Here is a 23,064-nt window from a genome sequence, read left to right as displayed (position 1 = left end):
ACAACAACAGTCACATACTCTTCTACTTATATTTATAATCTAAAAATCATCACAAAGTACACATTTATTCATGATTATCCCAATAAGCTTTTTGTCTTGTAAATAGCAGTATTCCAAACAGAGACTGTCTTAAGATTCTTATTTTATTTTATTTTTATTATTACAATTTTTTTAGCTTCATAACAAAGCTGCCTTAAACAGTACCTCCTCTTGACCGTATTTCATCATTATGGTCACCTGTGGCCATCAATGCACCTGCCCTGGTCCGTGACACTCAGCTGAGCACAAGGCATGGTCAGGTCTGTGGTGGCGTGTGGCCTGGTTGGAGAGACAGGAGGGGCACATAAAAGGATGGGTTCATAAAACAAGATAATATTTAAGTAATAGAAATAATGGTGCTGAAGGTCAGTGGACAGGTTGATCACTGAGGGCCAGGGGAGTTGAGAAAGGCCTTGAAAAGGTGTGACTTTAAGCTTGACCTTGAAGCTAGGATTTACATAAGTATGGTATGAGAATAAAGGGCCCAGGGTGGAGAGGAGTGTGCTATGTTAACAATGAAAACTGACTAAGCTTATTTTATACCAGAGAGCCAGAAGGTAGAGGGAACCCATTAACCGACTAACAGAACAGCCCAAGTCTCGAAACCTAGACCAGGACCAAAAAAAAAAAAAAGGCACAGATGGATGCAAGAAGGTCTCAGATGAAGAATCAGCAGTCCCTGGTAGTGCCTGGTTGTCATCTAGAGCAGAAAAAGCTCACTGACTCCTGACCTAGGACCATGGGACCATTAGAAAGTCCCCCACTTTCAGAACTCACACCTTGTCGGTATTTCTGTTCAAGGGTGCTTCTGGAGTTTGCTGAACACAAACTATCTGCAATAGTCTCACATATTATTCAATTAAAATAATATGCTCAGAAGCCAAAAGCCATGTTAACTGTTGCCTCCGCTGTCAGCCTCCAAAAACAAACATTCTGGAGGCTGACAGAAAGTCTTGAGATCAAAATGATTTGTGTTGATCCAGAAAGGTCAGACCAAGGAGATGTCCCGGGAGCCAGAAGTCATTTCCAGCATTGATCACAGTTTGCACATGTGGGACCTACTTAGAGTCAAGGCTTATTTTGGGCATTCTTTAATTTAGACTTGACCCTCGGTGCAGTTCCAGAATTGGACGAAACGACATGACCCATTCTTCCATTCTTTCTCATCACTTACTTTGCCTGGGCAGCCCTTACCTATGCCTAAAACTACTCTCAAGTGCAATGGGTCTCATCAGGGCGCCCTTCTTTGTCCTCCCACTAACGTGCCTTGTGCATGACACAGGATAGCCCGTCCCTCATTCATTCCTGATGTTGCTTTTCTCGCCTGAAGTCCCCACCATCTCTGTACCCCTCTCATCCACCTCCCGGGTGCTCGGACACATAGGCCAAGTGAATGTAGTTATTGCCTCTGCTTCTGAGAAGGTTCACACTGTTCTTAGGATATCGCTCTGTTGCTGCTCACTGTTTTCTCCCCCTCCTCATCCTCTGTAGCTCATATCTTCATCTGTCTGGTTCCTTCTCTCAAATATTCTTGTTTTTATTAGAGCACGTGTTGTCCTGTACCTAGAACTGAAACCACTCTATTTTCATGCACCTACAACCCGGACTGGAGCCCAAATCCCAAAGTAATAGGAAAGCGGGTACCATTTTGGAAGGTTTTCTCTGTGTGTGTAGATTTCTTAAGTTAAAGACCCCCTCCCTCCCAAACAAACCCTGTATTCACTCCCCTTTAGGTATCTGTTGCAAAGTTGAGCAGGTGTTAATATTAATCGTTTGTTATTAAAATCAAACAAACGAAGCCACTTGCAACTTGGAAGAAATGGGATAGTGTTTCATTTAATGCTTATTCCCAGGAGCTGAGGACAGAAACTGGCGGCAGCAGCAACAGCGGAATATTCCAATTCATTCCTGCCCCAAATGTGGAGAAGTTCTGCCCGACATAGACACACTCCAGATCCATGTTATGGACTGCATCATTTAAGTGTTCACATCTCACTTCCCCCCAAACTGTTGGTAAATATCAGATTTTTTTCCTCCAAGAGTTGTGCTTTTGTGGTGTTTGTTTTCATGCAAACATTTTGCCTCATTATGTTCGTTTTAGGAGAAAGAAAATATGTCCTAAGTGGGACATTTTCTGTGGCTTTCCTTAGAATCCTGAACATACTGCTTTTCTGATAATAGAGTCTTTCTTTTTTTTTTTTTTAATGTTCCATGTATGTGAGCTGAACCGTTCATGCAGTTAATGAGCATGTAACATCATGGGACAGAGTAAATAAAACCGAAGGAAGAGGCCTCACAGATCAACTCTGAGAATCTTTTAAGGAGGCAGGAAAAATGAAGTGGTCACAGATTTAATCAAGAAAAGTATCTTTGGAGTTCTTTTAAAATAAATTATATTGTTATTTTTCTTCATCCATTTAAGGCACATCTGTATGAGGTTGTGTATATGTTATAGTTTTATTGCTGCTGCAGTAATTGTACCAAAGTTATAATGGGCCTGTTTTCATATGAGTGCTGTGGGCTTTTACTTAATCATTTGGACAAGTGAAAACATATTGGCATACATGAAGAACATACATTAGGTTCGCTGGTTTCATTGTAGCCCCAGGTATATGGGTTTGTACAGTAGATAGTTTATTAATTTCTAAAAAAGAACAGCTGTCGATGAGGCCATATATTCATAATCACAAAAATAGGTGTATTGCAAAATAAAATTTTGCTTTTGAGTTCACATTGTTCATATATGGTTGGCCACGTTCATGGGATTTTTGCCATATTCAGCTTCATATAAGCTTAATACTTATTCAAATCTGTTTTGTGAATTCTATGAATATAAGCAAACCCCCCTACTAGAGACTAGTGTGTGTTGTTTGGATTAGAAATTAATCTTGCTAAGGAGGTGAAAAGATAGGGATTTGCTATATTTTGTAAACCCACAGTTTACTGAGATTAGCTAATACTGGGCCCGTCATAAAAGTAAACAGTGTCTTTGTGTGTCTATATCCTAAAGCATTTAGAAGAAAATTAAAAGATATACTCTGTTTGGGTTTGTCATAATAATCTCTCTTGGGCAACTTGATTTAATACACACACACGTGTGTGTATATCCATATATGTTTTTTAAAACCAGGAATCAAGACAGTTAATTCTGTCTTCATGCCAAGAGAACACACTGCACAGATTCGCAGTAACTTAGATTCTCCCACCTCACTCCAGGGAGAATGCTTATTAAAGACATGTCAAAAATAACCATGAAATTTTCATTTTAACTTCTTGTTTATAGTTTCTAGTTTAAATTTTTTTCCCTTACTATTTTGTATTCGAGGAAATAGATTTCTCTAGTGTCTTAAATAGCAAAGCAACCCAAATGGTTTCACATTTAAGTTAAGGGACGATCCTTTTATGCTGTTCAAGTAAAAATACTAAGCTGATCCCAACTCTGAAGTAACAATGTGAGTGGGCTTATTAAAGCTGTGATCAAATTGTTGGCTGGATAATTCAAAGGATTGCAAATGAAGGCAAGTTCATACGGTCAGTTTAAATTAAAGCCATTGTATTGAGGGAAGCAAACATTTTGGTAAACAGCTTGTAAACTCTGTGCATGTCTTCTCTAACTAGTCTCTTCGGAGGCCTTGCTGCCATGTTACCAGGTAATGACACTTCATTGGAATGTCAGCCTCTCTTCTGGACCCTGCCGCTCTCCTGTGTTCTTGAAGTGTGGCTAAATGGGAGCAATAGAGAGATGAGAACTGGGAAGAAATAGGAATGAACAATGAAAATTTTACAACTAAATAAGATTATTATAATAAGTCTTCAAGTGTTGTATTTTAAAATGATTTTGATCTAGCCTGGCGTGTAAGGAGTTTGAAAGTCATCACTCCCATCCTCCTAACGAGGAAAAGGCCGAACAGACTCAAAGTCATCAACTCTTTTTAAATCCCTCAGAGAACTGAAGTCACAAAGCAAACCGCTGCCCACAAACTGGAGACAGACAGGTACAGAGAGTCACAGATTACCAGATCAGGGTCTCAGGAGTAGAAACCACAGTAGGAGCCAATACCAGAGTAGGAGAACTTAAACTATAATTGAAGATTTGCCAAAGGCTCAGTGTGGACAAACCTGAGAATTAAAAACTCGAATAGGAGCCCATTCTTAAGAGGACCCCACACTTGTGTGAATTTTACCTCCAGGAGCCCTAGAAGAACCTCACCGTGAAGATTTCTAAAAATTCTCCCATACTTTTAGCAGGGGGAGGGGAAAGTGGCCATTTTGAAATACACTGACACACTCTGTTCTTCCGAGGAATGCCATCCCTCAAGGGAAATTGTTTTACCAGACCCTAAACTGCTGGATTATTATCAGAGCCTGACTGACCAGGGGGAAAGCAAATACCCAACTCCAGGCCCCGCCCCCCCCCCCCCCCCCACCCAGCTTTACTCCTCTCACCTGAGGAGGAGAAAAAAGTGTGAGAAGGTCACAGCACAGAGGGAGAAGCTCAGTAAAAGACCAAGACCTTATCATAGGACTGTGGAACTCTTCTCGCCCACACCTACCTTACCACCACGTCAACAAGGTGCCCATATAATAATGGGCTTACAATTGGAAGAAATGCTCATCTTTGGGTTTATTAAGGAAGAGGTATATAGGGAATCCCAAAGACAACAAAGGGAGACAAAACAAGGACACCAGAGGAGATTTTAGCCTGTGACACCCACAGCTGCAGCAGACAGTAAACATAGTCCAGCTCGTAGCCAGGTAAACATAAAGCCTCACACTATTTACCTCGGTTCCTTTTACCCACTACATCATTTCCATTTTTCAACAAGAAATTATACTGCATATTAAAAAAAAAAAGCACAGTTTGAAAAGATAGAGCAAGCATCAGATGTGATGAATATAAGACTGGAAATTTAAAACAACTATGGTTAGTATCCTAAGGGCTATAATGGGAAAAGTGACAACATGCAGGAAATGGGGGGTAATATAAGCAGACAGATGGAAACGCTAAGAAAAAAATCAAAAGGAAGTACTAGAAATCAGAGACAGTGTAACAGAAATGAAGAATGCCTTTCATGGGCTCATGAAAAGACTGAACATAGCCAAGAAAAGAATCTGTGTGCTTGAAACAATGTCAATAGGAACTCCTAAAACTGAAATGCAGAGGGAAAAAAGAATGAAAACAGAATATCCAAGAACTGTGGGACAATTTTTTTTAATGTAATAGATGTGCAATGAGAATATCAGCATGAAAAGAAAGAGATTGTGTTAAGTAATTATGGCTGAAAATTTCCAAAAATTAACGACAGACACCAAACTACAGATCAGGAAGGTCAGAGATCACCAAGCAGATTAAATATCAAAAAATCTTCACCTAGGTATATTGTATTCAAACTGCAGAAAATCAAGGGCAAAGAGAAAATCTTGAAAGAAGCCAGAAAGAAAAAAATCTTACGTGTAGAGGAACAAGGATGAGAAATATATCAGACCTCTCTTCAGAAATCATGCAAGCAGGAAGAAGGGAGTGAAATATTTAAAAACCTATATGCAGTCTATAAGAAACCCATTTTAAATATAAAGAGACGGAGAAAGAAACGGCAAGCTAACACTAATTAAAAGAAAGCTAGAGTAACCAAATTAATTTAAAGAAGACTTCAAGGCAAGAATTGTCAGGGATAAAAAGGGACATTACAAAATGATGAAAAGGTCAATTGTTCAAGAAAGATAACAGTCCTAAATGCATGTGCACCTAACAAGAGAGCATCAACATGCATTCGGCAAAAACTGATAGAATTGCAGGAAAAATAGATGAATCCACTAATACAGTTAGAAAATTTAAAATCTATCAGTAATTAACAGACCCAGGAGTCAAAAAATTAGTAAGGACATAGTTGAACTGCGTAACACTATCAACAAGATTCAATTGGTATCTATAGAATACTTCATATTCTAAATATAGCAGAATACGCATTTTTCTCAAGTTCATGGAGAACATTCACTATGATAGGACACATTCTGAGCCATAAAAAACACCTTACCAAATTTAAAAAAAGATAAGCCATACACAATATGCTCTCAGACCACAATGGGATTAAACTAGAAATCAAAAACAGAAAGATACCTGGAAACCCTAAAAAAAACATTTGGAGATTTAACACACTTGTAAATAATACATGGGCTAAAGAAGAATTCTCAAGAGAGATTTAAATAAATTTTAAACTAAATGAAATGAAAATATAACACAAAGTTTGTGGGCTGAAGTGGAAGCCATGCTTAGCAAGAAGTGTACAGCATTGAATGAAAGATCTAAAATTGGTAATTGAAGCTTCCACTTTAAGAAACTAGAAAAGGAATGGCAAATAAAACACAAAATAAGCAGAAGAAAATAATAAAAATTAGAACACAAATCAGTGAAATTCAAACCAGGAAATCAATAGAGAAAATCAATGAAACTGAAAGCTGGTTCTTTGAAATGATCAACAAAATTGATAAACCTCTAACTAGGTTAAAGAAATAGAAGACACAAATTACCAATATCAGTATACCAGCAATGAATGGTTAGAACTTTAAAAACACAATAACACATTAGTACCAAAAAATTAAATACTTAGGTATATATCTAATAAAACATAAGATCTGATGAAAGAAATCATAGAACTAAATATAAATAAATGAAGTGATATTTTATGTTCATATATAGGGAGACTCAGTATTGTCAAGGTTTTGGTTTTTCCCAACTTGATCTACAGAGTCAATACAATCCCGAGAAGTTATTTTGTGGTTATTGACAAAGTGATTCTAACAGTTTATATGGAGACACAAAAAACCCAGAATAGCCAACATAATATTGAAGGAGAAGAAACAAAGTTGGAGGACAGACACTACCTGCCTACAAGACTTACTGTCAAGCTACGGGAATCAAGATTGTGGTATTGGTGAAAGAATGGACAAGTAGACAAACAAATCAGTGGAGCAGAACAGAGAGCCCAGAAATAGACCCAGAGAGTCAACTCGTCTTTGATAAAGGAGAAAAGGCAATTCAATGGAGAAAGGATAGTATTTTTAATAAGTGATGCTGGAACAAACAATGGATATCCACATGTAAAAAAATGAATCTAGACACAGGCCTTATACCTTTCACAAAAATAAAACTCAAGCCACAGAGTGGGAGTAAATCTTTACAAAACACATTATCTAATGAAGGACTGGTTTCAAAATATACAAAGAATTCTTAAAACTCAGCAACAAGAAAGCAACTCAATTTAAAAATGGACAAAAGATAATAAATACCTCACCAAAGAAGATGTACACTTGGTAAATAAACACATTTTAAAAGATACTCAACAACATGTTATTAGGGAACTGCAAATTTAAACAATGAGATATCACCACACACTTATTAAAGTGGCTAAAATCCAAAACACTGACAGCACCAAAGCTGAGGAGGATGTGAGATAGCAGAAACGTTCATTCATTGCTGGTGGAAATGCAGAATGGTAGTTTGGAAGACAGTCCAGTGGTTTCTTGCAAAATTAAGTGTGCAATCCTTTGTATCTATCCAAATGAATTGAAAACTATGTCCGCACAAAACCTGCACATGAATGTTTACAGTAGCTTTATTCGTAATTGCCCAAACTTGGAAGCCACCAAGATGTCCATCAATAGGCAAATGCATAAGTGGTACATCCATACAATGGAATATGATTCAGCGCTAAAAGGAAATAAGCTATCAAACTGCAAAAAGACATGGAGGAACTTTAAATGCATATTGCTAAGTGAAAGAAGCCCATCTGAAGAGCCTACATGCTGTATGATTTGAACTGTATGACACTCTGGAAAAGTCAGTATATGGAGACAAGATCATTGATTGCCAGGGGTTAGGTGGAGGGAGGGATGAATAGGTGAGAGCGCCGAGGATTTTTAGGGCAGTGAAACTATTCTGCATGATACTGTGATGGTGGCTACATTTGTCAAAATCCATTGAATGTAAAACATAAGAGTGAATCCCGGGATCGAGTCCCACATCGGGCTCCCTGCTCAGCGGGGAGTCTGCTTCTCCCTCTGACCCTCCTCCCTCTCATGCTCTCTGTCTCTCATTCTCTCTCTCGCAAATAAATAAAAAATAAAATCTTAAAAAAAAAAAAAGAGTGAATCCTAATGTAAACTGTGGACTTCGGTTAAAAATAATGTATCAAAAAAATGTATCGATATTGGCTCATCCATTATAACAAATGTCCCATACTAGTGCAAGTTGTTAATAATAGAAGAAACTGTGTGTGGAAGGAGATTTGTGGGAACTTTATTCTTTACACTCAATTTTTCTGTAATCCTAAAACTGTTCTAAAAAATAAAGTTCGGGGCCCCTGGGTGGCTCAGTTGGTTAAGCATCTGCCTTTGGCTCAGGTCATGATCCCAGGGTCCTAGGACTAAGCCCTGCATCAGGCTCTCCGCTTCAGCAGAGTCTGCTTTCTCCCTCTGTGATCTCTCTCGCTTTTGCTCTCTTTCAAATAAATAAATAAAATCTTTTTGAAAAACAATAAAAAAGTTAAAAAATGAAGTCCATTATTTTCTAAAAAATGAAAAACATTTTGAACCACAAGATTATTTAATATGAACATAAAATGTGTTGTGTGTGTCAGAAAATCACAATTCTTGTGAAGATTGGCTAACACTTCCATTTGACCCATAATGAAAGAAGGGGCCAACTTAGAATTGCTTTAATGAAATTAATTTATTATGCCATCATTAATTCAATGGAGGAAAGTTGATACGAGAGCTAGTTGCAGCTTTTCAGTATAACAGGAATCAAGTCTATGAACCAACATTCAAATGTCCTAGTGGAACAATGAAAGGTACCAAAACTGCTTTGCTCTGAGAAGCAAATAAAAAGTAGAAATAATTTTACAGTCTTTTGAATCCTTTGATTTACAGAGTTCATCATTTTAAAAATTACTTAAATAACATTATGTACTCTTGTTGCAAAAAATGTTAGTCATCACTGAGTAATTTGTTATTTTTTCTAGCTAAGTACTTGCAAAGATGGGAAATATACAAAAAGTATTCATTCGGAAACTCTCATAAGTTGATAGATTTGTGTAGAAGTTTTGGTTTTTAAATACACAGAACCAAAATTATCGGTAAAATTTATTTTACATATATGTGTATCATATTTTATTATTATTTCCTGTGCTATAAACCCAGCAAAACCAAGGAAGAAATGTGTTGAACAGTCTTATGGATTAATTAAAACCAGCAAAGCTGGTGGTTTTATTGGCTTCCCTTTGGAAAACATCAGTTGAGGTAAGTAGATGGAGGAACATACCCCATTGTTTAAAGTAACTTCTAGGTTGATTGAAAAGCAATAGACTTATTTGCACAATAGAGACAATATTCTGTTAGCAAAATCAAGGAGGTGGGATTTCCCTCTTTCTCTAGGTAGAGGGTTGCCTCTGAGCAAGGATAACATTTTTCTCAGTGCAGGATCTTTGTCCAGTCAGACAAACTCAAGTTTGGGATAAGACCTGAGAGAGTTCTGCACATTGAGCAAGGAAGATACGAATGCGGATGTAAACAGACATCTTCAGGGAGGAGATGGTGGTGGAGGAGCTTTGGAAACTGGTCTGATTTTCTGATTTTGAATAGCATTGCCTGTCAGGCCCAAAGATGGAGGAAGTGTTGTAATCACCTGGTGCATTAACCAGGTAGACATACTGAAGAGTATTCTGCTTCTACAGTCTCTGCTTTGGAGAATGCAAGTACACTCACTAAACCTCCCCGCAGACCTGCACATGAAGGTCTGCCACATCCCCCTGGCTTTGGTCACGTAGCTAAAAGTACAGGCTGAAATCCGCACCTTCACCTCAGACTGAACTTGCCATCTTCCCCCTGTCCACGGCAAGCTCCTGCTGGACACTCCAGTCCATTTCCGCACCTCTGCCAGGCGTCCAGGTGTGGCCAACCTGGCCGTCTTCCTCTCCTTTTCCTGCCAGAAGTAACTTTCTTCAGCCAGTGACCAAAGCAGACGGGGTTTCCTTCATAATGCCTTTCACGGGTCCCTTCCCTTGAACTCTGGCAGTCTGAAACTGTCACGATCTTTAACTGGGCTTCTGTGCCTCCAGTTTCTGGTATGTTCAGTTCCAGGGCACCTGTCTTCGTTAGCTCACTGTCCCTAAGCAACACCTTACAAAAGTAGCAAGAATAGAAGTTAATACACGCTTATCCTGACCTGTGCTGGGCACACTGCGTATTTTCAAGTTTTTCTCATTAATCCTCACAATGCCCTATGAAATAAGTATCACTAGCCCTGTCTTGCAGATGAGTGAGTGGAGGCACTGAGAGGTTAAGTACTGGACCCAAGGTTGCGCAGTTAGTATGTGGCCGGCATTTAACAACCACGCAGTCTTAATTAATTTGAGTCTAAGCACTTAGCCGCTCCTTTCCTCTTCACATCGATCTTCGTCCCCAACCTGCTCAAACCCTTTCACTGCTTACAGAATATAATTCTTGGCCTGGTGTTCATCTTCCGTACGGTCTTTCAATTCTGTTCTACCTCATCTGCCTGTTCCCTTCTCCCCAGCAAGATTGGTGCCCATTGGTTGTCACCTTATGTTATTTATATTTTATGTATATGTCCCATCTCCCAAATTGGACTGTAAGTTCCTAGAATATGGACCACGTCTTTGTCCAACCCCGTGTGCACCTGAGGCAGGAAGAGATTATGGCTGATAACTGGTGTGTGAAGATGTCCTGGAAATTCTCCTTTGAGCCTTCTTCCTAAAATACCCTCTAATCCACATCCTGCTGATATCAGCACTTTCCAGAGGAAGAAAACTGAGCCCCCAGATGCTGAAGGACTTGCTAAGGAGCAGATACTCTATTTGGGTTTTTTTTTTTCTTTCTGGAACATTTATTGTGTGCCAGCCACCAGCGGCAGGAGGGAAGACATAAAAGAGATAGAAAGATGAACAAGAGCAGTTCCTTCGCCTCCAGATGAGGACACCATAGTGAGAAGCAGAAGACGCCCATGATCAGGATGCAGTGTGAAAGTTCTATGTGCCCTTCCAGTCTCGAGTTCTGCGAAGCACGATACTTGGTGAACTGCTTAGTCCGAAGGGTCAGAGGGACTTCACAAAGGAGGTGATGCCTCCACTGAGCGTGGGTGGATGAGTAGGAGGCGATCCAGTGGTTGAGGCTCTCCAAGCAGAGGGGTCTGCATGTGCAAAGGCTCTGAGGCATGCCAGAGCCGGGAATATTTCGGAAGAGGAAAATCCCAGCTCAGCTGTGGCTGGGAGAAAGGCTGATTCCATGGGGAAAGAGAAGAGCTGAGGTTCGTGGAAAAGTAGGCAGGACTCAAGTCTGTAAGTCAAGTTCTTGAGTGGCAAGAAGTTTGGGATTACAGGAACTGAGGAGCCGTTGACAAATTTTGTTCAGGGAAAATCCAAGCCAGGATTTTGTCATAATCGGGAGCAATAAGAGAAATGGATTGGAGTGAGTGAGATCAGCTATAGATCAATTAGAAGTAAAAAGGAGAGAGGTGCCCAGAGGTCAAGGAGGGTCACAAAAGTGAGGATGTAGTAGAGGGGGTGAGCTCAGGAGATGCAAGAGATTATCTGTAAGATTGGGCGGGGGAGTGGACACGGACGTGGAGAGTGAGCACCTCTAGCAGGGGTGATGAGGGAGGTACTGAGCCCTAGGGCCCAGTGACATTTGGGGGAAGGAGGCTGGAGCCCGCTCACTTCTCCCTTTCTTGTTTTGTGATCTGTTTTAGAGGCCCTCCCGAGACTCTGGTGCCCTCTACAGTTTTAGAACCACTGCTATAGAAAGATGCAGCGATCACAAGGCTGAACACGGAATGTTGGGTCCCACCCTCAGTTTCTGATTCAGCAGGTCTGGTGTGGGGCGTGAGCATTTGGTTTCTCTCAAGTTCCAGGGGCTGCTGCACCTGCTGCCCCAGCGACCAGACTTGGAGAAGCCCTGCTATATCACATTGCCATTTGCCATTTCCTTAACACTCTCCTCCCTTGGCATCCTAGGCCATCTCTTTCCTGCAGGCCCACCCTTTACACCAGAAAACTCTGGGGCCAGAATACAAACAGAGATCCTATGTGTAAAGTTTTAAAGTTTAGAGATAAAGCTCATAGTCTCCTTGGAGTCTCACACAGAAATGTGGCTCCAGCCCTGCAAACCCTCCTTCTCCTCCCACCTGGACTCAGTTCTGTGTAGCACTTGGCAGCCTTTCTCCAAGTGTGGGGACACTGCTGCCTGCTATTCAAGCTCCCTTTAACTCCCATTCTACCCGCAACCCACCCACCACCAAATAGCCACCCCTTCGGCAGACGGATCTGCCCTCAAAGGACAACCAGGGGGAGAAGACTTGCCAGGCCTCAGAGCAGACCCAGAGCCATAGGGTAAAAAAAAGTCCCAGGGTCCCAGGACGAGAGCTTTGGCTACAAGGGGTTGCCCAGGATTTGGATGAGTGCATCCCTTAGCTCCGGGACGCCTCACCCTGTGGGGAGGGACACAGCCAGATGAAGACCAGCATAAGGCCACATGAAGGTCAGGCCCAGGCCTAGGGCTAAGCGTGGGACTGCTTTCCTAACCACTCCGGCTTCTCCTGTTAGCTTCTGTTGCTGGCTCACATGCCTCGGGTTCTGGCCTTCTACACCAGAGGTTCTTAATTTGAAGAGTGTCTTTAGGAAAATACGTGAATCCCCTTAGAAGGTATACAAAATCTGAATGTATGAAGGTACATTTTTCTTGGGGGAGAAAAACCCATTTTCATTCTGTTCTCAAAGGGGTCAGTGATCACTCCGTGGCAAAAAGATCAGAATCACTGCAATGCAGACCTCTCCTCTGAATCTCAGATCTGGAGATGAAGCTTTTCTAAATCCTAAGTATCTCATTCTGAAAGCTGAAACAAGGTCTGTCTTCTACCCTAACGTATTCTGTGTTTCCTGTGTTACCTACTTGGGTGCATTGCCTCAAAAAACACCCTAAACTCCTTTCTGTGTTTCCTACCTCCCTCCCTTCCATCGGTGGGTCCTGAATCTACTCTGCTAATTCTTTCTCAAAATCACCACTGTACTCATTCTAACAATAATTTCTGGATCCCTCACTGGAGGAAAGTTTGAGAGCTTAAATCAGTACAGTTTTCTACTTCTTGCATGGATTTGGGTGCAAAGTGGACCTGGAAAGTCAAGTTGAAGAAAAGAACCTTGGAAAACAAATCAGATTGTTCCAGGAATGTCTACATCATAGCCAGTAAGTCTATGATGAACCTTTATAATTAGATGTAGTGACGCTTTTAATTTCCTTCAATTTGATTACACTAGTTCCTCCATTACTGTGAATTTTTCAACACTAGCAGTTCTCAAAAGTGGTATTATTCCCATTCCTGGGTCAATATAATAATTTCAGATAATAAGGAGCATTAATACTCCATTAGGACCCCCCAAAAAAATCAATGTAGATGGTATCCGGACTGTTTATTTTCATCATCATGAAGCTGATTTTAGTTTTTCTGAAAATGAAGGCAAACACCATGGGTAGAGATACAATCTTACATGAAATAATTAGCGGGGGGATGCAGGGCCTGAATAGAGCCTGTGAGAGGGGGATTAAAAAAGACTTAAAATGGTTATTTGAAAGTCAGAGAAAGACAAATACTATATGATCTCATTTTATGTGGAATTTAAGAAGACAGATGAACATAAAGGAAGGGGGAAAAGAAAAAAAAGGAGAGGGGGAAACAAACCTAAGAGACTCTTAAAGACAGAGAACAAAAGAGGGTTGATGGAGGGAGGTGGTTGGGGGATGGGCTAGATGGGGGATGGGCCTTAAGGAGGGCACTTGTTATGATGAGCACTCTGTGTTGTATGTAAGTGATGAATCGCTGAGTTTTACTCCAGAAACCAATATTGCACTGTATGTTAACTGACTGAAATTTTAATTTAAAAAGTTAATTAAAAAATCATCACTTGCTCCACCAAAAACCCTTTGAATTCTTTTAAATTCTATAGAAGCTAAATATAATCCTGCACTTAGGGTAGTTCTCAGAATTATGTACAAGCACCATTTTTAGCATGTAAATACCTTTAAAAAAAGTCCGAATTTTACTAAAAAAATATCCTGTGAAAAATATGGCCCTCTAACAAGTCAGTCTGACACCAGTTACAATTCTCCAAGTCTGTGGACCACAAATTCCTCTGTAAAGAAATGGTTTCTACTGCGTCAAAGAATGTCGTCTAGACCTCAAGGCTCATTTTACAGACGGGGAAGCAGAACCCCAAGGGGTTAAGTTAGTTCCCCAGGGTCATACAGTATTAAAGGTGAATCAGATTTTTGTTTTTGAGTCCAGTCATCTCAGTTGAACACAAGAGGTTGTGAAATAATCAACCAGCTTATTTAGACCTCTCAAGGATCAATCCAACCACAGGACATTGGTGAGGGCAGGAGAAAAGTCTAGAATGTGCTCCCTGTTTAAGTGTGTATGCGCAGGCTTCTTGGCCTCAGGCGTTACCCTTCCACCTCACAGAAAGAAAATGCTCAGAAGGATTGGATGACACAGTCCCAGAGTGTCAGGAATTCCGACCTTCTGTAAAAATACCCTACAGGACGACCTAAACTTTCCGCCCGGCGAGGCGCCAGAACACTTCATTTTGTTTAAAAGAGCCCAAGGCTTCACCGACCGGAAGTTTCATTGCCCCCAACAAAGAGGGCGCCCCGTTACGAGGGCCAATCAGATTGCTCTACGCAAGGTCGGCATTTCGCGACGTAGCCAATCAGCGCGGCCTTAGGCCGGCGTGCGTCTGGCGTCAGAGGCAGGGTGGAACCAAGTTGGAATTTTGGCGGGTCTGGCTGGAGGACGGGAACGGGCTCCGAGTAGGGTAAGAAGCCGGGGTCTGGGTGTGTGGCTGGCCCTCGGGCGGCAAGGGAGAGGGGCTGCCACGAAGGTCTGCGGGAGAGTTTGGAGAGCTCCGAGGGCGAGAGGCGCGGAGCCCGTGGAGGTCAGGCGGGCGAGACAGGGCGAGCGCGGTGTCGGAGCTGCCGGGTGGGCGCCGGGTGAGGAGCGGCCGAAAGGTAGGGGCGCCTCTCAGATGCACCGGGGAGGTGCCAGGCGTCGGGCGGTCCTCTCAACTTAAGGGGCCGGGCTTGGTTTTTTTCCTAAAGGAACCTTTTAAGATGCCCGCGTGCCGTGTAGACTTTTATTTGTTCATTTTTTTTTTAAATTCATGATTTGCTAATCATTGAATGTGTGCCATGTGCAGGCCTCCAAACCTAAATTATTTATGAATTATTTGTGCCCTCATGAAGCGTGGAATCTAAAGAGAGTAACATAACAAACAAGGACACCACAGTGGAAAGTGCAGTAAAGTCGCGAAAAGGATGAGGTGTGAGAGTGTGCCAGCGGGGCCACTCAGATAGGGTGGTATGGAAGGCTCAGAAAAATCGATGCCTGCGGGGAGCCCGAAGGGTGAGAAGGAGCTAGGGGAGCGCTTTCTAAAGAGCCTGAGGCCTGAGAGCCCTCGGTGTGCTCAGGAGGTTGAAGGCAGCCTAGTGTGACTGAGGAGAAGTAGGCAAGGGAGGGAGTATCCATTTCCTCACAGACTTTTAAATTTGGCTCAAGCAATGAAAAATCACTAAAGAGTTTTTTTTTTTTTTAAGATTTTATTTATTTATTTGAGAGATTGAGAGCAGGAGTGGGAGAGGGAAAAGCAGACTCCCCACTGAGCAGGGAGCCCCACATGGGGCTCCATCCCAGGACCCCGAGATCATGACCTGAGCCAAGGCAGACGCTTCACCAACTGAGCCACCCAGGTGCCCCCATTAAAGATTTTTTATTAAGGGAATACCACGATCTGATTTACATTCCTAGCAGATTATTAAGGAAGGAAAAGATTACAGTGGCTGCTGTCTAACGAAGACATAAAAGAGACCAATACCGGACGCTCGTGCAGTCGTTCAGGCAAAAGATTGAGCAATATTTTGGAGACAGACCCAGTAGCAGTTGTTGGGTGATACTGAATGTGAGAGTGAGGTAGAGTACACAGCTTTGGGGCGGGGAAAGGTGGTTGGTTATAGAGATGAATACAACAGTTGGCTAACCCTCAGGAAGCTTACAACCCAGCAGGTTACCCAGGAGACAACACAGTGTGGTGCACACGGTAGTTCCATGGAAATATTTGTTGAATAAATAAAAAGAAAGCATCATAATTAATACTTGACATTAGACATACCAAGGTTAGCTATAAAGCTCATATTAGTTAAATAATAGTGTAGAAAAATTTATACTTTTTTCTTGCAGTTGTTAAAATCAGTTAAATGGGGGCACTTGGGTCGCTCAATCAGTTAAGGGTCTGCCTTGGGCTCAGGTCATTGATCAGGGTCCTGGGATGGAGCCTTTTTTTGGAGACCGCTCAGCGGGGATCGTGCTTCTTCTCCCTCTGCCGGTCCCCTCCCCCCGGCTTGTGCGCACTCTCTCTCTCTCAAGTAAATAACATCTTTTTAAAGAAATCAATTAAATGAAAAAAGGAAAGTGCGTAGAATAATACGAATTTACCCTACTTAGCTCTGCCAGCTCTTTTGAGTTTTGCTGAGTAGTATTGAATCAAAATACTGATGTGACTAAGGCTGCAACTGAGTAGAAAGAACCACACACTAGACTGCTATGAATAAGGAAGCCAGCACATGTGTCACAGTAAATAAAATGGGATAATAGCCCTAATATTTAGGCCATCCTCAGTAATACTTGTTCACAGTCTGTCCCATCCATGTAATCTATACCTCAACCGAGTTTCTATAACCATAGTTTGGAGTCATGATAAAGGGAGATGGTGTTGGTAGGTGGGGATAAGAAGTGGTCAGATTCTGGATGAATTCTTAGCTTCAAGCCCATAGGATTTGTGTGATCCTAGATTTGTTACATATGCGATGTGAGAGACGGAACGATCAAGGGTGACTTTTCCCATGTTGATTTCATAGCGTAGCCAAGATTCGACATTACTGCCATCTCCTGGGCGCCTGATTCTTGGAAGTTCTTGATCACAACTGTTCCCTGGACAGCATGGATGGTAAGTTCTCTTTCATGCAAAACCACCGTTTTGTCCATTTATTCTACTTGCAAAATCGTGAAAATAGGTATTACCCCTCCCTCAAGTATTGTCTGAGTGGTTCAGAGAAGATCTCACTTCAGTCAATGAATGTTACTTGTTTTAATCAGGTGGGATTGTATCTCCTGGCAGCAGTGATTGTCTTTCATAATAACGATAGTTGGCATGTACTTACAATGTGCCAAGCACTGTTCTAAGGTCCCTACTTATATTAACTGCCTTAGTCCTCTGAGCAACTGTATTTTTTATTTTTTTTAATTTTTTTAATTTTTTTATTGTTATGTTAATCACCATATATTACATCATTAGTTTTTGGTGCAGTGTTCCATGATTCATTGTTTGTTCATAACACCCAGTGCTCCATGCAGAGCAACTGTATTTTTTAGAGTGGAAGATAGATGTTTAGTAATTTGTCACAGGTGAGACTTCCAGAGCAGGGATTTGAACCCAGGCAGTTTGACTTCAGAGTTCACGATTAATATTGAAGTCTGTTGAAATGGTTTTAGTCTAGCTCTAGGTTAAACTCTTATAGTCCTTTCTAATTTTATACCCTGCCCTTTTCAAAAAAGTTGAAACTTTTTGGTTTCAACATTTGGTTGAAACCAAATGTTGAAACTCTTCACACTATAATAACATGTGACGGTGATTGTACCTTTGGTAAATTAATAGTGTCCTGTTTCCGAAAATCATCAAATTACCTTCAGGGCGGTTAATGTAATATAAAGTATAAATATTTGCTAGGAGACAGTTATGAAAGTAAGTGGTGAATGGTATGTGTTCTCTAAGAGATTGTATCTAATAAACATTCATTTGATTGGCACGGTGTTAACAATTTGGTCCAGTATAGACAAAATCAGAGCATTTACTGGTGCTGGGGATACATGGTTGAACAACATTCCTGCTTCAGTTCTAGTACAGAGAGCAAGATAATAACAAATAAGTAGGAAAATATCAGGTAGTTGGTACATTGGAAGACACTAGAATGAATTTGTATGCTGAGAGAAATGCTCCCGAAGACAGAGAATAATGGGTGATGTGGGGAAGAGAGCTGGTGCTTACAGGCTTAAGTCCTTGAGGAGCTGAGAGGAAGAGGGTCCAGTGTATATAAATGGAGTGAGGAAGCAGGGAGATTGGGTCGGCATAACATGGAGAAGACAGGATTTTCAGTGGTGACTGAGTTAAACCAGGATGGGAGGTATCACGGGATTAGACCTGGTGCTCTCATGAAAGAAACTGGGTTCGAGGAAGGGTATGGAGCCACTTGGCCACATTTGTCACCTGGGGCTCCCAGTGGTGTGAGCCAAGGCCTCTTCTTGGAGTGTGCTCTCTTCCAGAGCTGGGAACAAGACAGGGGAGGGCCTCTTGGCTCTCTTGAGGGAATGTGGCAGTCTCACCCAGAGCACAGGGAGCCAGATTGCCTCTTCTCTCTTGCTGTGTCCTGTAGTTTTGTAGTGTTTGTTGACTAAGCAATTCGGACAAATTATTATGCAACCTCTGACTTTAAGATTTAGACCCTTTTATCAGATTCTAGGCCATGAGTTTGGCTACTGGCTGTTTTCCATCTGCTAAGAGTGCAGAGTGGTGGAAAGAATATTGGATCTAGAGATCTCCATCCTAAGCCAGACTCCCTCGCTGACCTCTTTCACCAAATGGTCCTGAACAGGCCTTTGACCTCTCTGGACTTCAGCCCTTATCTTTGAGGTGAAGGGGGTGCATGAAATATCCTTAATGTCTTTGCTTTAAAATGGCTCAGATTTATAAAGGATTAATGCCCAAATAGAAAAAAATGGGCACAGAAAATAAATCAAGAAAGAAGAAATCCAAGGGGCCAATAAACAGAAACAATTCTTTGCCTTATGAGAATGCTGGAAATGCAAATCAGAACAATGAGGTGCCTTTTAAAATCATCAGACTAGCAAAAAATTTTAAGTGACATATCAGATATTGGTGAGGTAGTAAGAAGAAATGGTACTTACATGCAGTGCAAGTGAGGATGTAACCACTTTGGGAGCAGTTTGGCAGTATCTGGGAAAGTTGGAAAATGTGCATACCCAACAGTCCAGCAATTCCACTTCTGATAGGTATTTCCAGGAAACACACATATTGCAAGACGCATTCATGGTTGCTGCATAGTTTGTGGTGGGAAAGAATTGGATATAGCTCATATGTCCTTTATTGAATTAAAAATATGGGTTAATAAAATGTGATAGTCTTACTATGGAATGCCATCTAGCAACTGAAAGAAGTAAACTAGAACTATATGTTTTGATTTAGATCAATCATACATGCAATGTTGAATGAAAAAATATGATAAATAGACTAGAATGATATACCAAAATTATGATACTTATTGCAATGGGGCATGGAGGCAGTGGAAGGAATTGAGCTAAGATTTGGCACAATAAACTTAATAAACTTTTTTTTTAAGTTATCTAACATAAAGGCAAGAAGCAAACATGACAAATGGCTAATTCTGGGTGATGATATATAAGCACATTTTATGTAATTCTTTGTACCTTTTCTACACTTGAAATTTTTTTCCCTCAAACAATTAAAAAGAGCCTAAATGTATGTTTAGTGTGTTTTTGGATTATTCCCTTTATGGGTTGGGTTTCTTGGAAGTCGGCATGCAGGCAGTTGCTCATCAGCTGAAGTAGCACGGCTAAAAAGATGCAGCCCCGTGCATGGCCCACTAGGTTCACTAAGCAGATACTAGCCCCTTCCTCCTTAGCCCAGTGCCTCTAAGCACCTGGAAAGAGGAAAGATGGACACAAGAACAACAGTTTTACCAGGCAAAATGGTGAATCAGCAGAGTCGTTTCAGTTGCCTTATTAATGGTGAATGTTTTAATTCACTGTGCTTGTCAATGTTGGTTTTTCTCAGGTAGGTTTACTTTCTGCCCTTCCTTCTTTCTCCCCAGGGGAAGAAGATGATTTGTCTCTGCTGACTGCACTGCTAGAGGAGAATGAGTCCGCCTTGGATTGTAGTCCAGAAGAGAGTCACCCCTTGACCCAGGAGGATGGTGAACCTGACGCATATGACGAGCTCTTTGATGCAGATGGTGACGGTGAATCTTATTCAGAGGAGGCTGCTGATGGAGAACTGGGAGACACTGAAGACCGAAAGGAAAATTTGGCCACTCTTTTTGGAGATATGGGGGACTTAACAGATGAAGAAGTTCCCACGCAGCAATCACCTAAAAATAGAGTCCTCCCCACTTCTGCTCCCAGTCAGGGGAAAACTAATCAAGAGTTGCAAGGTGCCCTAACTACTTGCTTTTCTAATTTCTTCAAGATAGAATGGATGGAGTGGACAGTTTTCATCAAAATAGTTGCTGAGTCAGGATGGAGATAAATGACTTGGCCAAAAAAAAGGGTGGGAATTAGTAGATGAGACATTTAGGGCCAGCATTTCAGCATGTAGAGGCCCCCTGTCCCAGTGTCAGCCAGCTGTAATTGGTCCTTCCCAGAATGGCTCCACCATCTTTTGTGCCTGTTACAGAAAAATCTTACTTAAGAGATTTATATGCATGTGGAGCCAGGGGCAGCACTGCAGCCTTCTCCTCATTCTGTTTGGGCGGGAGACCATTTCTGAACAGAAGCTTTCAGGAGTGCCCTTTTATTTGTGAGATTGTCTTACATATTTTGAAATTCTAACCAAATTCAGTGGTTGGCTGTTTCTTCTAATAGAGGAGTCAGCATTTATTGTATTAATTATGGTATTCAGTTTATGAGATAATAATCATTCCCTGACACCTAAAAACTTGTTAACTGCGGATATATATCTGATATTTGTCAGTAGTACCGGTTCATAACTAGCTTAGGTATTAGAGGCTTGATTACTGAAAATACAAAGTTTATTTCTCTGAGGGGCCTCTTTGAAGTGCAAAAGTTAATGGTAGCTCTCAGTATGTGATTATATTGTGGGTCTCAGGGTTTCAAGGTGGGGGAGTAGACACCAAAAATAATTCCAGCATTTTTGTCATGTATAATATTTCTTCTGCTGTGGATCTTAAATCAACATATTTTTCTTTCCTAGATGAATTAAAGAAGTTGCAAGAGCAGATGAAATCCTTACAAGAGCAGCTAAAAATGGCAACAATTAAGCAGCCTACAAGTCCACCCCTTCTGCCTAAATCTGGTAATGAGACTGTAATTCTAGGAATAGTATGCAATTCCATTATTAAGAAATTATAGCATTATTTCTGCATCCAGCTACTGGTAAAATTACCTTTGAGCCCCTTTCTAAATTTTGTTTATTTTTTTTTCTTTTAATAAAGTAGAGAAGTCTCCACGCCCCCCTCTTAAAGAGAAGAAAGTTCAGAGAATTCAGGAGTCGATGTGCTTTTCTGCAGAGCTTGATGTCCCTACTCTACCAAAAACCAAGCGGGTGGCTCGGACACCAAAGGTTTCACCTGCAGGTGTAGTACTCAAGGCCTCCCTGGTTTTTCACTACTCTTGCTCTATTTAAAATTCAGTTTGGCACTATCATATCTGTCTGCGGGGGAGGGCCAGGGGTCCATCTTATCTGCCCTTTGAGAAAAGTAAGTTTGCTGGGAATGAGAGCCATATGCTATATTTTGTAATCTTTCTCTATATCTCAGAGTGCTTGGAAAATCCTTAGATACAGATTAGCTGTATTTACTAAAACAATGAATTGAATTTTTTTTAAGCTCTAGAGTCTTATAGTTGACTTGAATTGTAAGTGTAAAGTAACCACTGGATTGAGTTCTAATGAAATCCAGAGATTGAGTCTTTGGGCCTCTGGGTTCAAGGCACAGATTTCTTTTAAAGTGGCCAAGTTTTATTTGAAGCCAGGTTGTATTAAAGCAGAGGGTCCATTCTTTAGAAAAGACTTCTTTGCCCGGAGTAGAGATGTATATACTCAAATATATTTCTGGTTCAGCCCACATGTAAGAGCACACAGTTAGAATGAAAAACATATATGAGCCATATGTATTGATTTTGATGCACTGCCTCAGTTTGTATATGTGCTGCCGAAGCGAGCACTGCACTGCCTCAGTTTGCACATGGTAATAATTCTTTGGAATATCTCAGACAAAATGGTCTGGTTACTCAGAGTAAGCAGCATATTACTGACCACTCCTGTTCAAAAAGGCCGTTTTGAATAGCAGTGGCATACAACACAATAGCAGAGAATAACAGCCTCTCCGTGTTCACATTTGACATAAACTATATATTCCACGTATCCACTTATGAATGGCATCCTTTTTTAGGACCTTTGACATTACTAAGGTATTTCATCAGGTAGTGTCCAAAGTTTAGTTTTGAAGGGTGAGGCATGGGCAGGCTTTCTAGAGATTCTAAAGTTCTAGGTTCGTCCTGACCCCTAGCTTGGGAGCCACTAGTGACCCAAAGTTTCTTTGAGGGTAAACAACACAGTGTTATTTCAGAGAAAGTGATATATATTAAGGAAAATATCCAAGTTTTCTGACCTTCAGGAACATTATCAAACACTTCGGAAGTAAGAAAACTAACCACACTGAGGATATTTAATGCAAGCAAGACAGTAGAATACCCTGGTCCCCCCTAGTTCCCTACCACCACCACCACCAATAAAATGAAACGGAGCAGAATGGGATGAGATGAAACCAGAAACAAACAAAGAAAAGGAAGTTAACTTTGGGTTTTCTTCAGGTAGAAGTTGATCTGCACACAAATCACTAATCATTGATCCCTGAAGGAGGGCTCTTAACTCCCTTGTGGAGTCTACCACAGCGCTCTGTATGGGGCATACTCAGTAAATGTCATTGCACATGGGAACTGTGTTTGAGAACAGCACTGTAATACAGCTGCCACCGGCTACATGTGGCTTTTTAAGTTTAAATTAGATTAAATAAAATTAGACATTCATTTCTTTGGAAACACTAATCCATTTTAAGTGCTTGGTGGCCACCATA

General features: G+C 41.1%; 2 protein-coding genes across 12 annotated transcripts in view; both read left to right on the top strand.

Moving 5' to 3' along the window:
* OPTN (optineurin) overlaps positions 1 to 11,822 on the top strand; it is a 50,792-nt gene extending 38,970 nt beyond the window's left edge. For 5 of the 7 annotated variants that reach the window (XM_027592450.2, XM_027592448.2, XM_027592447.2 and 2 more), the window contains one exon: positions 1,893 to 2,080. In XM_027592450.2, the coding sequence (XP_027448251.1) occupies positions 1,893 to 2,020 (128 nt within the window). In that variant the 3' untranslated portion in view covers positions 2,021 to 2,080. Of the gene's footprint in view, positions 1 to 1,892; positions 2,081 to 3,657; positions 8,474 to 11,803 lie in introns of those variants that run through there. The other 2 variants (XM_027592445.2, XM_027592444.2) reach the window with 2 other exon arrangements.
* A 3,044-nt stretch (positions 11,823 to 14,866) lies between these two features.
* MCM10 (minichromosome maintenance 10 replication initiation factor) overlaps positions 14,867 to 23,064 on the top strand; it is a 47,987-nt gene continuing 39,789 nt past the window's right edge. For 4 of the 5 annotated variants that reach the window (XM_027594448.2, XM_027594445.2, XM_027594450.1 and 1 more), the window contains exons 1-5: positions 14,867 to 14,921; positions 17,017 to 17,105; positions 20,065 to 20,403; positions 21,183 to 21,284; positions 21,424 to 21,564. In XM_027594448.2, the coding sequence (XP_027450249.1) occupies positions 17,099 to 17,105; positions 20,065 to 20,403; positions 21,183 to 21,284; positions 21,424 to 21,564 (589 nt within the window). In that variant the 5' untranslated portion in view covers positions 14,867 to 14,921; positions 17,017 to 17,098. The remainder of the gene's footprint in view (positions 14,922 to 17,016; positions 17,106 to 20,064; positions 20,404 to 21,182; positions 21,285 to 21,423; positions 21,565 to 23,064) is intronic. The other variant, XM_027594449.2, reaches the window with a different exon arrangement.

This window comes from Zalophus californianus, chromosome 9, assembly GCF_009762305.2.
Source record: "Zalophus californianus isolate mZalCal1 chromosome 9, mZalCal1.pri.v2, whole genome shotgun sequence".
Taxonomy (NCBI): Eukaryota; Metazoa; Chordata; class Mammalia; order Carnivora; family Otariidae; genus Zalophus; species Zalophus californianus.
Note: the sequence above shows the minus strand (reverse complement) of the source record. Positions and strands in the feature narration are given on the sequence as shown.